Source organism: Telopea speciosissima, chromosome 9 (genome assembly GCF_018873765.1).
Source record: "Telopea speciosissima isolate NSW1024214 ecotype Mountain lineage chromosome 9, Tspe_v1, whole genome shotgun sequence".
Taxonomy (NCBI): domain Eukaryota; kingdom Viridiplantae; phylum Streptophyta; class Magnoliopsida; order Proteales; family Proteaceae; genus Telopea; species Telopea speciosissima.
Window position 1 is genome coordinate 48,644,137 of NC_057924.1, and position 14,872 is coordinate 48,659,008.

Below are 14,872 nucleotides of genomic sequence, written 5' to 3' on the forward strand. Positions count from 1 at the left end.
ACCATATTTGGTCTTCTTCAAGTCAGTTTTTTGGCAAATCTCACCTCCAAGTTGGGATTAAAGCTTGATTCATTTAACATTGAAGCTGCAAATCTCACCTCCAAGTTGCGTTGCATCTCAAGAACATTGTTAGATAACTATTCATCTCAAAAACAATTTTTTTTCATAGAAACATGATCTAACCTTGTTTGTTGACTATGAAATTATTATATGTTATACAATGTCCAACGATGTATGGATTGGTGGAGGCAGAATTTTTTTTCTGTTTTTAAATTATTTATTTATTTTCCTATAAAATTAAATAATTTTCTTGCAAGTTTCTAACAATTATGAACAAACAGTCGAACCATCACCATGTATGATTATGAAATATGAATATGATGCCTAATGCTTAAATGGTTTATGGTTTGATTTATCTTAATTCCTAATGCTTATTTTAGTTGTTTTACACTTGTACTTTAATTATGAGTTCTACATATTGTGTGGAATAGCCTAGGGAATCAACCTAGGGTCCGTAGTCAAAGTATCATTTTGGGTTTGAATTTGTAAAAACTAATGATTCCACTGTGTTTAGAAGGCTTAAAATAGGCTGAATGTCAAGTTTTAGGACTTATCTTTGCCAAATGACCACCGAAACCACCCATCAAGTTGAGGGGGAAAAAAATGCAAGATATCGCCGAGATTTCGGTATTTTGTGGCCTGGCGAAACTGAGACTTAAAACCTTGCTAAAATTCAAACTTCGAATTGTTTCCATTTACATGCCATTCTTACTTTGGTCCCAATCTCTGCACTAAACAGAATGGAGAAGGTGATGAGTGGTTTTCTTTGAAAAGGGGCGAGTACAAAAGTCCAAAGAGAGGGAAAAGAATTTCCACTTGGTGATGTAGGACAAAACATAGAAGAAAAAGATGCCAAAACACTGTTCACATGAACAGTGTCAGAGCCCCTTAATTTGGTTTGGTGAGAAGAGTACTAAACGATCGTGGGGGCAGAATAGTCATTATTTCATTATCATCTTTCAAGTACAACTGCTGGCCGATATTTACTTATGGAGTGGGGTTCACATGACTTCAGGCACTTGACAAATAATCGTGGTGGGGTCTACAAGGGAGCAAGAGCGGGCTGGAGGACTTGAAGACTATCTTATTTAGTTTCCATTCTTATGCAATATTTAGTTTCTATTTTATGTTAAGTTTCTATTTCTTTTGTTACTTGAGATGCAAGTATGGCACTTTAGAAGCCTCCCACGATGTCTATAGTTGAATGAAGATTGGTTTTAGCAAATATGATTCCTTTCTCCTATCTTCTTCCTTTTTCCCCCCTATGCTGCTCGAGCTCTGTTGGTGACTGCTGCTGCCTGTGACTGTTGCTGCTACTGAAGATTACCATCCGAAGGTTGAAGACATCCCTACACTTCAACTGTTGCTGCTGCTGATTGATCCTTCGATTGAGGCTGTTGCTGCAACCCCTGCAAACCCCTTTGGCTGCAAGTTTCTAATTTCATAACTCCCCATTCCATCAACAAACCCTACTGGGTTTTGAAGTACACCATTCCCCATTCATTCCCTCCACTCGATCCTCACTTCCACCCCATTCCACAGGCTGAAACCACCTATTTTCATTCCACCCCCATAACTTCACTTCTACCCATCAGAATTTCACCAAACTTGCAGCAGAGACTTCTCTCTATAGACCCTACACTCGATCCAAGTTAGAGCCCAAACTGGTGGCTGGTTTGGCCTGCAGAGAACTAGTTTCTATTTTGGGTGTTGCTGCCATATCACCCAATTCAACCATTATAATCAAGTGAGACTTTCAGCAATGTTTCTCTGCCATAGAAGCAGCATTCGATCCAAGTTTGGTTACTTTCTCATGGCTGGTTTGATCACTGCTCACTAAGTTACTAAATCTGAGTTTACCTTCTATTTTAGTGACCTGCATCTCCCTCTTCAGCCATCAATCGAAGCTGAGATTTCTAGGGCTTCATCACCCCTATTGGACCTTTACTTGTTAGGAGTATCAGTCCCATACGAGTTGGGGAACTACTGGTTCTGGAGTTAGCAATTTTCTGATGCTAAACTTCTGCTTCAGACCTGCGGTCGCAGTGTTTTGGCTGCTATTTGGTTTTTTGTGTTGTGGGTAATTGGGATTAGGTTAACCCTAATCTAGTCTTACATTACTTGGTGGGTTGGAAGTATTGTGTCAGAATGAAGAAGCATGGCAGTCCGCGTTCAGATCTTTGCCCAAGATGAATCAAGCCTTATAAGGCAAACAGCTGTGAGATCCATTCAATTTTGAAGCCTGCGCCCCATTGAGGGGGTGAAAGTAGCCAAATACAATTTTCCAGGTTACAGGTAAAAGAAAATCACGAGTCAGCATGACATATCCTTGTGGAATATTTCTTAACAGGGCAGGAAAAGGACATAACAGTTTTGAGAGGATAGATATATAGGGGATGAAAGGTCAAATGGATTTATGGTGAAGGCTATACAGGACTGCTGCTGATAAGGACTGTTTGGTTGTTGAGCTTCAGTCTTCAGGGAACTTGAAGAAGTTTAAAATTTTGTGGCCCTTTTATATGCATATGATGTTAGGGTGGAGGAAGATGGGTTTGGGCTATTGGTCTTATGGATAACATGATCCTATCGGATGTTTTTCCTGTAGCATCACACAATGTTTTTGCTAAAAGAAGCTGGTGAGTAGAAAAGAAGACTTCTTGAAATTAGCAGGGTATGGAAGACTAACAATCCTCCAAGAGTTGCTAACTTTTGAGTGGGCGCTGACCCTGAACAAGATGATACTAGGCAACTTGCAAAACATATGCTATTCCTGTCTCTGCCACAAGGAATCTGCAGATCACATCTTTTTGTATTCTAATGTGACAGTTATGGTGTTGATTCATTTGCTACAATAGTTGGGTTGCATTTGACATGGTATAGATCTGCTGACAGATTATCTGTTTACAGAGTGCCAAAGAGTCCCTGTGGTGATGAAGGCAGTGTCTTGTGGAATATATATATCCTTGTGCTTTATTTTTTGGGTCTATGAAAGGATTAACAGAAAAGTCTTTTATAACAATCCTACGTTTTCTCTAGAATTTATGTTTGATGTTGCCAGGTATTTAACAAATAGGTTTTAGCATGAAACTAATTTATGGGGGCAGATGGGAATGGTTTCATTTCCAGCTGAGAGTAGTTGCTGTATGACTGATTTTGGCATGCCTGTTTTTTAAATTCAAATATTTATTTAATTAGTGGGTGAGCCTTGGTGCAACGGTTAAGTTGCACTATTGCAATTATCAGGTTGCTGGTTCTAAACATGGAAACAGCCCCTCCTCGATTAGCAGAGGTAAGGCTGTATACATTTGCCCCTCCCACACCCTGCAGTAGCGGGAGCCTCGTGTAAAATTTTTTTTTATATTTATTTTTTTGTGATTTATTTTGTTTTTCTTGGTTTTTTTTTTTAACTACAGATAGGTTTTCTTGGTATATGTATATGGAATCAATTGTAACTACATCTTTTTTTTTATTGAATACATTTTATTGTTGCTGCTGATAATAAGTCAAAAAGGAGAGATTATGAACCACGTTTATCAATTTTCTGCTTCTGTCTTCTTTTTATGTTCCTTCTAATTTACAAGATTGTTGTTTAGTGCTATTTTTCTTTTTTTGTAGGAAAATGCTGAATGGGTTGATTGGCATGCAAATGTCCTACTCAAACGCAATACAATGGAGAATGTCTACCAGTGGGCCTGTGGGTATGTCATCATTCACATATGTTGAATTTTCTTATGAGGTGTGCCGCTATTTGTGTTTTATTTTTTAGCATGTCAATGGTTCTTTATTTACTACTATAGATGTGCTGAATCATTCTCTATTGTTTAGCTCCTCTATTTACTATAGATGGAAAGGTGATATTGTATGCAAACCAGTAGAGAGTTTCACAAGAATTATCTATTTCAGAGGCTCTACATGGAAACTAAAAAAGGTTAAAAGATGCTTTAATTATTATTATTTTTTGGACAAATAAAAAAATTCATTAACAAAAGGAGAAGGAGATACAAGCAGCCCCTAAAAAAGGGAAAGGAGAAAAAAAAATACAACTAAATAAAGGACTGACAAAGTAAAACCCAATTCTCAGGGAGAAGGGAAAGAGAGCTGCAGAAGGGAGAGGGGAAGACCCCAGGACACAACAATATGTCTATTCCTTGGCAAATCACCACAACGAGAGGAGACCAAAGATAACTTGTTTCTGATATCAAAAGTGATAAGAATCCCAAATTTGTTAGAAGGATCTGTAGGAGGACCATTTTTTGAGATTTCGAACATCCAAATATGGCTAATGGCGGCATCAAAGACAAGCTTACCCATTATGTTGTAGCCTGATGTTCTGCGAAGAACATCCATCCTGAGCCATTCCCTATCAAAAGGAAGGATCCTACGCCTTCTTGGCCAGCATTATCCAGAATCCCTTTCCAAACTGAAGAGGAGAAGGAGGCAAGCAAAGAAGAGGTGGTCCACATCTTCCAGAGCATTCCAGCAAAGACTACAAGAGGGAGAGACCGGAATCTGACGATGCATGAGAAAAGATTGCATTCGGAGAGTTGGAGAGGACCCGCCAAACAGTGAAGCTGGACGAGGGTTGTGGCTCTTTAACCAAGCTAACTTGCGCCAAGGGAATAAGGTGCCATGAGCTCTGGTAAGGTCCCAAGCCGACTTATAGCTGAAAATCTTCTCCCAAACCCAAAAGCCATCAGTAATAGTAGGAGCAGTCCAAATAGAGTCATTGCAAAGAAGCCCAAAGAAGACCCAATCAACCCAAATACTTCTCTTCTTATCCACTTCCTTCCATATTAATTTGGGGATTCCAGTAGGATTAACTTCTTGGATCCTCCTCAAGCCAAGACCTCCCTCATCCTTGGGAAGACAAACAGAAGCCCAACTGATAAGGTGAAGGAATCAGGAATCAAAAGGGTTCATCTCCTTTCCACAGGAAGACACACATAAGGGACTCCAGCTCATTAATAGTAGGCTGATGTAACCCAAAAATACCAGACCAATAAATGTAAGAGGACTGAAGGACAGATATGATCAATTCCAGACAACCAGCATAGGAGAGAAGTTTTCCTTCCAAAGTTGAATCCTCTTGCGCATAAGATCTAACATAAGAGTACAGTGATGAGCTGTCAACCTGGCTAGAATCGAAGGCAAGCCCAAGTACTTGACCGAAATCTGGCCCAAGGAGAACCCTGTCTTTTCAGAAAGGCTAATTTTAACATCATTTGTAACCCACTACAAGAACAATAGAGATTTCAAGCGATTGATTCTAAAAACCCGACAACCTCTCAAATGATGTAAACAAGACATAATGGCCTCAATCGAATCAATATTCGATTTGGAGTAGATTATGAGATCATCAGCAATGATGAGATGGGAAAGGTTAAGAGCCTTACACTTAGGAATGGGGGAGGTAAGATGTGCTGCTCTGGATACTCTTTGGCTGGAAAGGACCTCAAGGGCCAAGAGGAAAATGAATGGGGAGAGGGAACAGCCCTGACGGATACCCACAGAAGAGGTGAAGAAACCAGCCAAACTGCCATTGTCGAGCACTGAGAAGTATGGGGACAAAATACAGTGGTAGACCCAGTTGACAAAAACTATTCTTTCTGTCGAAACCTCTAACAATCTCATTATAGAGGAGAATGTTATCTGAGATACTTCTGCCAACAATCAAAGTCGATTGGTTGTCACTGACTAGAGAGCGACTACCAACTTAAGCCTGTTGGCAAGGGATTTGGCAATGAACTTGTACAAGAGATTGCACAATGAGATGGGCCTGAGTCAAGACATAGTAGAGACACCTTTCTTAGGGATGAGGCAAAGAAAGGTGTGGTTGATCCCTTTGATCTAACTGGGGTTGAAGAAGAAACTTGAGTACCTTGTTGAGGTCATCTTTAATAATGTCCCGGGAGCAGGAGAAGAATACCATACTGAAGCCATCAAGTCTGGGGGTTCTGTTAGCTTTATGAGAGGGCACAACAACTAGAATCTCATCTTCAAAGGGGATAGCCTAGAGGTAGTAGTGAGGTGATTGGGAATGAGCTTGTTGAGAAGGACCTCAGGGATTGCTTCGGTGGATGGCTGGATGCAAAGGAAGGAGGCTTGAAGATCTCCTCAAAGAAGCCAACTACCTCTGCCTTAATATCTTCAACGCTATGGAGAGAGGAACCATCTCTGGCCAGAAGCATGGGGATGGAGTTGACATTTGATCTTGCTTTCATAGACCTGTGAAAGTAAGCGGAGTTGGAGTCTCCAAGTTGCAACCATTTGACTCTTAATTTTTGCCCAAGGAAACTCTCATGTTGAGCAACCAAGGAAAGGAGATTTAGGGAGACCACATTTTCTTCCTCAGCACTAGGGGTTATTATCAAGGTTTTAAATCTCAGTTTCGAGGCCGGTTACAACCAGCCAGGAAACCGAGATTTCACGTTTAGGTCCAAATCTGGTATTTTTTGGGCAAAACTTGACATGTCACGTGCTGTCAAAATTGGTCGAAACTAGTCGGAACTTGTCAAAACCCCATTGAAACTGGTCGAAACTAGGCTGGTCAAAATTGGTCGAAACTATTGAAATATGTGAAATATGGTCGAAACCAGTCGAAACCTGACTTGTACCAAATTTTGTCTCATTTCTTGGGAAAACCAAGATGTCTCGGTCGAAACCAATGGTTCCGACCGACTTCTTGAACCATGGGTATTATGGATGTCAGATTGGAGCTCAAATGAATATCAAAAAGCTTATCCCTGCAATCTGAAACCAAGGAGGAGATATTCCCAACAAAGGATAAGTTCCAAATTTAAGAGCACTTTTGACGTTTCGAAGCTTCCTAGCAAAAGCAATGAGGGGGTGGAATGGGCATGGATAGGCTTGTCCCAAGCTTCTCTAACAATGGAAAGGAAATCTGGGTGGGAGGACCACATGTTAGAAAACTTGAATGGTTTAGGGCTGAAAAGAGATGTAGGACTGGAGAAAGATGTTTTCTTTTTTTTTAAACCCGAACTTCTCTGGGACCCGGGCCAGCCCCTAAATATTATTAAGTCAAAAAAGAATAAAGAATACAGGGGGGGACGTCCCGCCTTACCCCAGCCCAAAGCAAATCAGCTCACAAGAACAAAACCAAGCCCTAAGCTCTAAGGACCGGCAGGCCCTCTCTATCCTCCCTAACTATACACCAAAAATCGCCCAACGGCAAGTTATCCGGCTGAAAGGTTATGGAACATCGCGAGGCACAAGCCCGCTTGGCCAGCCAGTCAGCAGCCCTGTTGCTCTCCCTGTAAGCAAAGGCCACAATCGCCCTCGTCGCTTCAATCAGCTGGAGGATCTCATCGAACCAGTACCATCCCTGCCACAGGCTACACCCCTTATGATTTATCTGTCTAACCGTGGTATCCGAGTCTGAGTGAACGATCACATCCTTGTACCCCAAATCATGGCATAAACGAAGGCCATCCCTCAAAGCTCTCAGCTCTGCAATAGCATTAGTACACCTCCCATAGCTGTTAGAAAAGACTGCCAGGACTGCTCCCTCAGTGTTTCGGATGACCCCCCCTCCCCCTCCGTCTCCAGGATTACCCCGACAGGCCCCATCAACATTAAGCTTAACTGCAACAGAACGGGGGCACCAAAAACAGGGAGGGGCTGAGTGGCTCTGGCAGGAGCAACCACTAGCTCAAACCACTGCAGAATCAGCCCATCCCTTGCAAACCCACATCTGCCGACCTTTGTGGGGAGCGGGAGCTCTTTCACCCATCTTCTAATGCGTTCAATGATTGTGGCAGCAGTACGCCTAGACTCCCCATGCCTCCTGCTGTTCCTTTCTTTCCATAGCTCCCACACAAACAGAGCAGGTAGCAGCCCAACAATGTAATCACTGATGCACCGGTAGCTCACCAGCCCATACCATAGCGCTATCCGACTCCTAACGTCCTGACCAGGGTGAGGCACCATGTCAAATAGGCGAGAAAAAAACGCCCACACCTTTGCCGCAATAACACCATCAACTAGGCAGTGATCTGTAGTTTCCCTCTGGGGGCTCCCGCAGCAATAACAACGAGAAGCCAAAGGAATCCCTACTGTCATTAAGGTAACCTCCGTAGGTATCTTACCATTCAATAGCTGCCAAGAGAAGAAAGCCACCTTGGTTGGGAGAGAGGGGTTCCATAACCACTCTGCATAGGGAGCAACAGGTGCCACAGCCCTTATCTCATTCCAAACCGATTTGGTCGAAAAGCAGCCATCACTAGCCGAAGTCCACACTAGAACATCCGGCCTGTCAGAGATGTGAAATTTTCCAAAGGCAATTGCTTGCCGGATAGCCTCATCATCAATGTGATCCAAGATATCTTGCTTCCAAGAGCCATCCCCCTCAATGGCATCTTTCACCCGTAGGTCTACATCAACCAGGAGGGCATTGTCCACTGCATCAATCAAAGGACCCGCCCCAGACCAGTTATCCAGCCAAAATAAGACATCCCCAGTGCCAACCAGCCACCGAGACCACTCCAAGAGCATTCCCCTAAACGCCAAAGCATTCCTCCAAGACTTAGAGCTCACACCCTATGGCTCAACCAGCACCACATGGAGACCCTTGAAGAACTTGGCTTTGAAGAAGCTGCTCCATAAAGAATGGCCCGTCAGAACACGCCAAAGCCCGTTAAGCCTCAACGAGAGCCCAACCTCTTCCAGCAGCCTAACACCAAGGCCCCCTTCCTCCTGTGGCCTACACACCTTGTGCCAGCTAACCCAGTGCCTCCACTTCCCCCATTCCGAGTTTCCCTAGAGAAAATCAGCAAAGATGCCATACAGCCTTCGCTACACAACTTTAGGAGGATCCAACGTGGCCAGGACTGGAGAAGGATGTTGATGGGACTATGTTCTGAGATACCAGGAGGGTCAAAAGTAGCATGGGAAGATGGAAAGGTGAGAAGTCATACTTCATTAACCAAGACCTATCAAGCTTACAAGCAATCCTTGAGCCTCAACATCTTCTATTGTGTCAAGTGAATTTGATACCTGACCATCTCAAGTCATTCATATCAATATCATCAAGGCACTAGGCTTCAATCGAGGAACCATTAAGACGATTACCTCCTTGTTTTTCATGACCATACTAGTCGACATTGAAGTCACCACCCAGTCCCCTGGGGAGGGGCCTAACTTGCAAGGAAATATGATAAAGGTCTCCCCAAAGAGAGGCTTTCTCAGAGAACAGATAGAGAGGGTAAGACGCAGTAAAAAAGAAATAAAGTTGCCATGGATGTCTTTGAGATGTAGGAGTTGGGAGGAGGACAGCAACAAAATTTGAATCTTAGAGGGGTCCCAAAGAAATCAAAGTTGGTCATTAGAGTAGTAGTTGGAGAGGAGGGACCAACTAGGGGCAATGGAGGAGGCAATATGAATGACATTGGACTCTTTAAGTCTAGTTTCAATAAGGCAACTGAAAACAAAATGGAGAAACGTGATACGGGAACGAACCTCAGTGTGCTTGGAAGGGGAGTTTAGACCACAGGTGTTCCATATTAGGCCTAGATTCATTAGGAGGCATGGTGGGGGCAACAAGAGCCCCTCTAAGTTGCTTGATGAAATTTGGCAAGATAGAGAAGGGTTACTGTGGTGGCGATGGCGATAAGCGTGAATTGGGGGAGAGAGGATAACATGAGGGGAGAGATTGAAGAGAAGGACTGTTAAGGGGAGGGGTTGTTGTTCCAGGGGGTAGGGGGAGGCTAGGATGAGGGAGAAGCTACTATCTGAACCTGGTTAGAGGAAATTGGGAGTGAGGGGCCATGCCTGACGAGTGTCGGGCAAAGACGGAGGTTGAGATGGATTATGCGTCAGGTGGACGAAGGGAGAGTCCGAACCCATGGTTGATAGAAGGGGAGAGGAGGGGGTTATTAGGGTATTGGTTATTGAGGCCCAGCCCAGAGAGGGTTAGAGTAGTGGGTTGAGAAGCAGGACAAGATGGCCCAGCCCAAGGTTCCGTTGATGGGCCTGCGATGGGTAGCCTAGAAAAGTGGGCCTAGATGTTCGTTGGTTAGATTTAGATGGCTCAAATGTTCGAGGGGTGGGTTGAGATGGGCCAAAGCTTTGAGGTTTAGGAAAAGATGGGCTTGGCTTGGAAAGAGGGCTAAAAAGGGTCGCGGGTAGGTTAGTAACATTGAGGGTCAAGTTAGTGGGATTGGTTGGAGGGCTGGGCCCACTTCAATGAACTACTGGAGGGGTAAAAGGGGGGGGGAAAGGGGAGAGGCAAAAGCACTGTTACTACAATCCTGACTTTGGGGAGTAGAGAGGGTTAGAGGCGTGATGGATGAGGGTGCTATGGAAGGGTGATTCATGGATCGTTGCAATGAGAAACAAGATATAGGGGCTTCTAGTGAAAACGACTACTCAGGGTGTCGACATCAGCTTGCACGGATGGGGTATTGGCCGGAAGTTGGTTGCAGAGGTTAGGTTCTGTCAAAGCCTCGGGCAGAGTGTCGACATCAGTTTGATTGTACCTGAAGGGAGAGGTTGATCTTCATGATCGGAATGCTGGGGTAGCAGGATTTGGAGTCATTGCCAAATATCTTGCAGAGAAGGAAGTGGGGAGGGCCCCACTCAAAGACCTCGTCTTGCTCAATCGAGTACCCTTCATTGTCCGTCACTGTGATAGTGGATGGAGTAGTTTCATCTACGGAGACGTCGACATAGATTCTCGTAAATGCAAATCTATTTTCTTCTTGGTTGTTGCATCTAAGTAGAGTGGATTACACAACACATAACCAACTATACTTATCAGCAAAACAGAAGCGAAGGGGGAGCCCAGATAGAGAGATCCACAGAGGGATGGTGCTGAGGTCGACTCTTTGAAGTTGGAAGTGATGACCCCAATGACGAAGGAAAATTGATTTTCATCATACCTGCCACGGACCTCCCTCCAAAGCATGCATCTTGTCATTTGCATTAGAAAACTTGAAGTATGAAGAAGCCATTATCTAACAAGTAGGTACCTAGATGCCCTTGCAGTCTCCATTGCTTGTTCAGAGAGAGAACAATATTGAAGGGAGGCCGGCTTCCAATGAAATGTCTGACCAAGGAACTTTTCCAATAACTTGCCTCATTGTCCAGAAAGCTTGACAGGTAGTGAGCAATTATAGAGCTTCCAATTATGGAAGGGGAGACAAAATGGAGAGGAAGACCCTCTCAGGAAGGCACGGGATACTGGCTAAAGAGGGCACTTCAAGCCATTTGCCCTAGGGGAGGGAAGGGCCGACAGGGATGCCAGGGTGAGAGGGACTAGAAGGGGGGTAGGACGAGGGGGACGTGGGAGGTGGTGGAGAAGAAGGGTGGGGAGAGGTTGGGTGGGAGGAAGGGGACCTGGGTGGTGGTGCCACCACACCAGGGAGGTCAGCCATTGCGGCCGGCACTAATGGGAGGGTAACACTCACAGCCAGCGCTCACTGGAGGGGAAACCCTAGATCACTGCTGGAATTTCAGGCCAGCTCTCTGATTTAATGCTTTTATTGTTAACCCTTATTACCTCAGTGTGACGCATGTTTATCTGAACAAATATTTACCACTCCTTAGCCCATGTTTCAAATTTTTAAATGTTTCAGTTTAATATTTAGGACTCCTTCGGATGGGTTTTCTGGGAGCCTAAGGTTGCTACGTTCAAAATACAATGAAAACAAAATTACAGTGACAGATTTAGAAACCAGATTGCAGGAAAATAGCAAGAACAGTAGCTGAAACTCAGGTTGAGTGCTCCATCTAGTTAGGAGAATATTATATTAAACTTCAGGCCTAATCCAATGATCAGATTCTTAAGTTCTGAAGATTCCTACTTGAAGAAGGATTCTCAAATTTGGGAATCGATGGAGAATCTGGACATTCCAATTCAGGAGTCAGATTTAACACAATAAAACAGATGATTGATATGCAAAAATCTGAAATCAGAAGTAGAAAAGAACCTGAACTGGAATTAGGAAAAGCAAAAAACAATTCAAAGATTTGGATCCATATGGCTGTTCAGAACAGTAACCGATTGGTATGTATGAAAACATAATTGAAATCCAACGGTTAGATGTTTAGTTTCTGAGATTTCCTTGTAGTAGGAATTCAAGAATTAGAAGATAGATTGAATTTTAGTGCTGAAAAGAGATCCAGATTTAAGAATGATAAACAGAAATACATCAACTGACCTGGGGTTTGATTGATTGATGAAGGAGAAAAGAGTAGAATAAAGGTATGATATGTGCTTCAGGAATCCCAACTTTGTCACTAACTTGGCATCCCAATATCCCATGATGCGATCCTGGGATTGAAACTCCCTATTTGGAGTCTCTATGAGCCCACACAAGCAGTGGAGTAATCAAATCAATAGTTTGGTGGCAAAACTGTAATTATTTTGAAGTTTTAAAGAAGAATGGCAGTATTGTAAATAACCAGAACTTAAAAGGATTGTTTGGTAGTTAAAAGGAGGATACAAAAGGCTTAATTTATGTTGATCAGAGGTAGACTTGGCATAAAAATAAAATGAAGGACAAACAGAAATAAGGAAGGAAGGAGTGTGTAATTTGGGAAATCAAAGCTCAAAGACAAAACCCATCCCTGGGGTCTTCTCAACAAGTTCATTCCCAGCCATCTCATTGGTTCTCTCCATGCTATCCCCTCTGATTAGGAGATACTGGCTGTTGTTTTCTCTCATAAGACCATTAGAGTCCTCGGTCCTGATGGCTTTAGTATGGGTTTCCTCTCTTCCACCTGGGACAGCATCAAAGAACTCGTCAAATCCCTTAAGAGTTTCTTCTTCAATCCTTCCCAGATCAAAGGGGTTAATAACTCCTTTCTTTGCCTCATCCCCAAGAAAGAAGATGCCTCTCCTATGTCTGATTTCAGGTTCATCTCCCTGTGCAATCTCCTGTACAAGTTCATAGCCAAAGTCCTTGCTAATCAGGTGCAACTTGTGATCGACTCCCTTTTATGACAGCCAATCTGCTTTCATTGCCGGTCGAAGTATATCTAATAATATTCTTCTCTACAATGAGATTGTCAGAGGTTTCGATGGAAAACCCCATTCTCCTGCTCTGCCCTTATGAAGATTGGCATCCACAAAGCCTTGAACTTCTTGAGGCGGGATTTCATTTTTCAAGTTATGCTCAAAAATTGCCTTCCCTCCAGTTTTTGTCAATTGGATCCACCATTGTATTTCCTACTGCCCACATGAAGATTGACATCCACAAAGCCTTTCATTTCTGTGCTTGTTAACGGCAGTCCAGTCGGCTACTTCGCTTCCTCTGTGGGTATTCGGCAGGGCTGCCACCTCTTTCCTTTTATCTTCTCTTTAGCCCTCGAAGTCCTCTCAAAAGCATCCAGTCCAAAATGGATCTGCACCTCATCTCTGCCATTCCTAAGTCCCTCAAGCTATCTCACCTTGCTGTTGCTGATGATCTCATGATTTTCTTTAAAGCCAACACTGTTTTGATCGAGACCATTATGTCCAGTTTGCGCCATTTTGAGGGGTTGTCGGGCCTCCGGATCAATCTCTTGAAATCTCAGCTGTTCTTAACTGGGGTTTCTGATGTGGATGCGGCTACTTTCATTGAGTGACGGGCTTCTCCCTTGGCCGCCTTCCAGTTTAGTACTTGGGGTTGCCTTTGATTCCTTCTAGGTTGACGGCTCATCATTGTACTCCCATGTTGGATCTGATTCGTAAGAGACTTCAGCTTTCGAAGGGCAAGTTATTATCCTACGCCGGTCGTCTGGAATTGATCAGATCAGTCCTCTTACATCTACTGGTTTGGTGTTTTCGGGCTGCCCCCGTCTTCTATTAAGGCGATGAGAGTCCCTCATGTGTGCGTTTCTCTGAAAAGGTTCAGATACTTCTAGGTGACCCAAGGTGTTGGAGGGGGCCTGGACACGAGGCGACCAAGGCTCCTGGACACCTAGGCGATGTCTTGACAACTATGTCGTGTATATGGTAACTTTGTAATATCAAGCTTTCTGATGTCCCAAGTACTGAATTAAACTACCATTTTCTCAATACATCTGCTCTATTGTTGTGCATTTGTATACTATGGTACAGTTTTGTATACAAATATAAATGTCTATGCCTACATATATGATTGGGATTAAATTTGACTGGTCAGGGTATAGTGAATTGTGCATTCCTGCTAAAATTATTTTTGTCTTTGGGAAAATGGGATTATATTATTCTTTTCCCAATTTTTCTTGGATTTCTCTGATATAAGAATGGATTTTATTGACACTTGCAGGAGGCCAACTGCTTTACAGGACAGAAATAGAGACAGTGATGATGATGATTTTCGTGATAGAGATTATGATGTGGCAGCATTGGCTAATAACTTGAGCCAAGCTTTTAGATATGGCATTTACAGTAATGATGACATTGAAGAGGTAAACCTTCAATGATGTTTTTGTACTAACTACTTCCATATCAATTGCAGTTTTTTTTTCCCAAAGAGGATGCAAGTAGGGGTGGCATTTCTTACATGATTTGCCATTCCGTCACAAAGAAAGCTGTTTAGGTTCGAGGTACATTAGTCTTGTTTAGTTTATGACTCATGTTAGTGTTGAGGTTGCAAACCCGTTTTATGACTTTATCTGATCTCTTAAATGCTAGAGCAAATGATAAGTAGATAATTTCTACACAATCAACCAACCTGACATGAACACTATAGGACTTGACTCATCAATGTAACTTTTTACAATGTAGCATTAATTTGGTATGACATGAACACAACCCTTTGTACGTTTGGTATACCATATTTTAACATATGACTGATGCTCAAGGGCAGTCCTAGAAAATGAAGTGAAT

The 14,872-nt window shown here is 43.1% G+C and overlaps 1 protein-coding gene across 1 annotated transcript in view; it reads left to right on the forward strand.

Annotated features, from left to right (window-relative positions):
• Positions 1-14,872, forward strand: part of LOC122639959 (serine/threonine-protein phosphatase 6 regulatory subunit 2-like) — a 114,473-nt gene that overhangs the window by 93,742 nt on the left and 5,859 nt on the right. The window contains exons 15-16 of the mRNA XM_043833022.1: positions 3,676-3,758; positions 14,310-14,451. Of these exons, the coding sequence (XP_043688957.1) occupies positions 3,676-3,758; positions 14,310-14,451 (225 nt within the window). The remainder of the gene's footprint in view (positions 1-3,675; positions 3,759-14,309; positions 14,452-14,872) is intronic.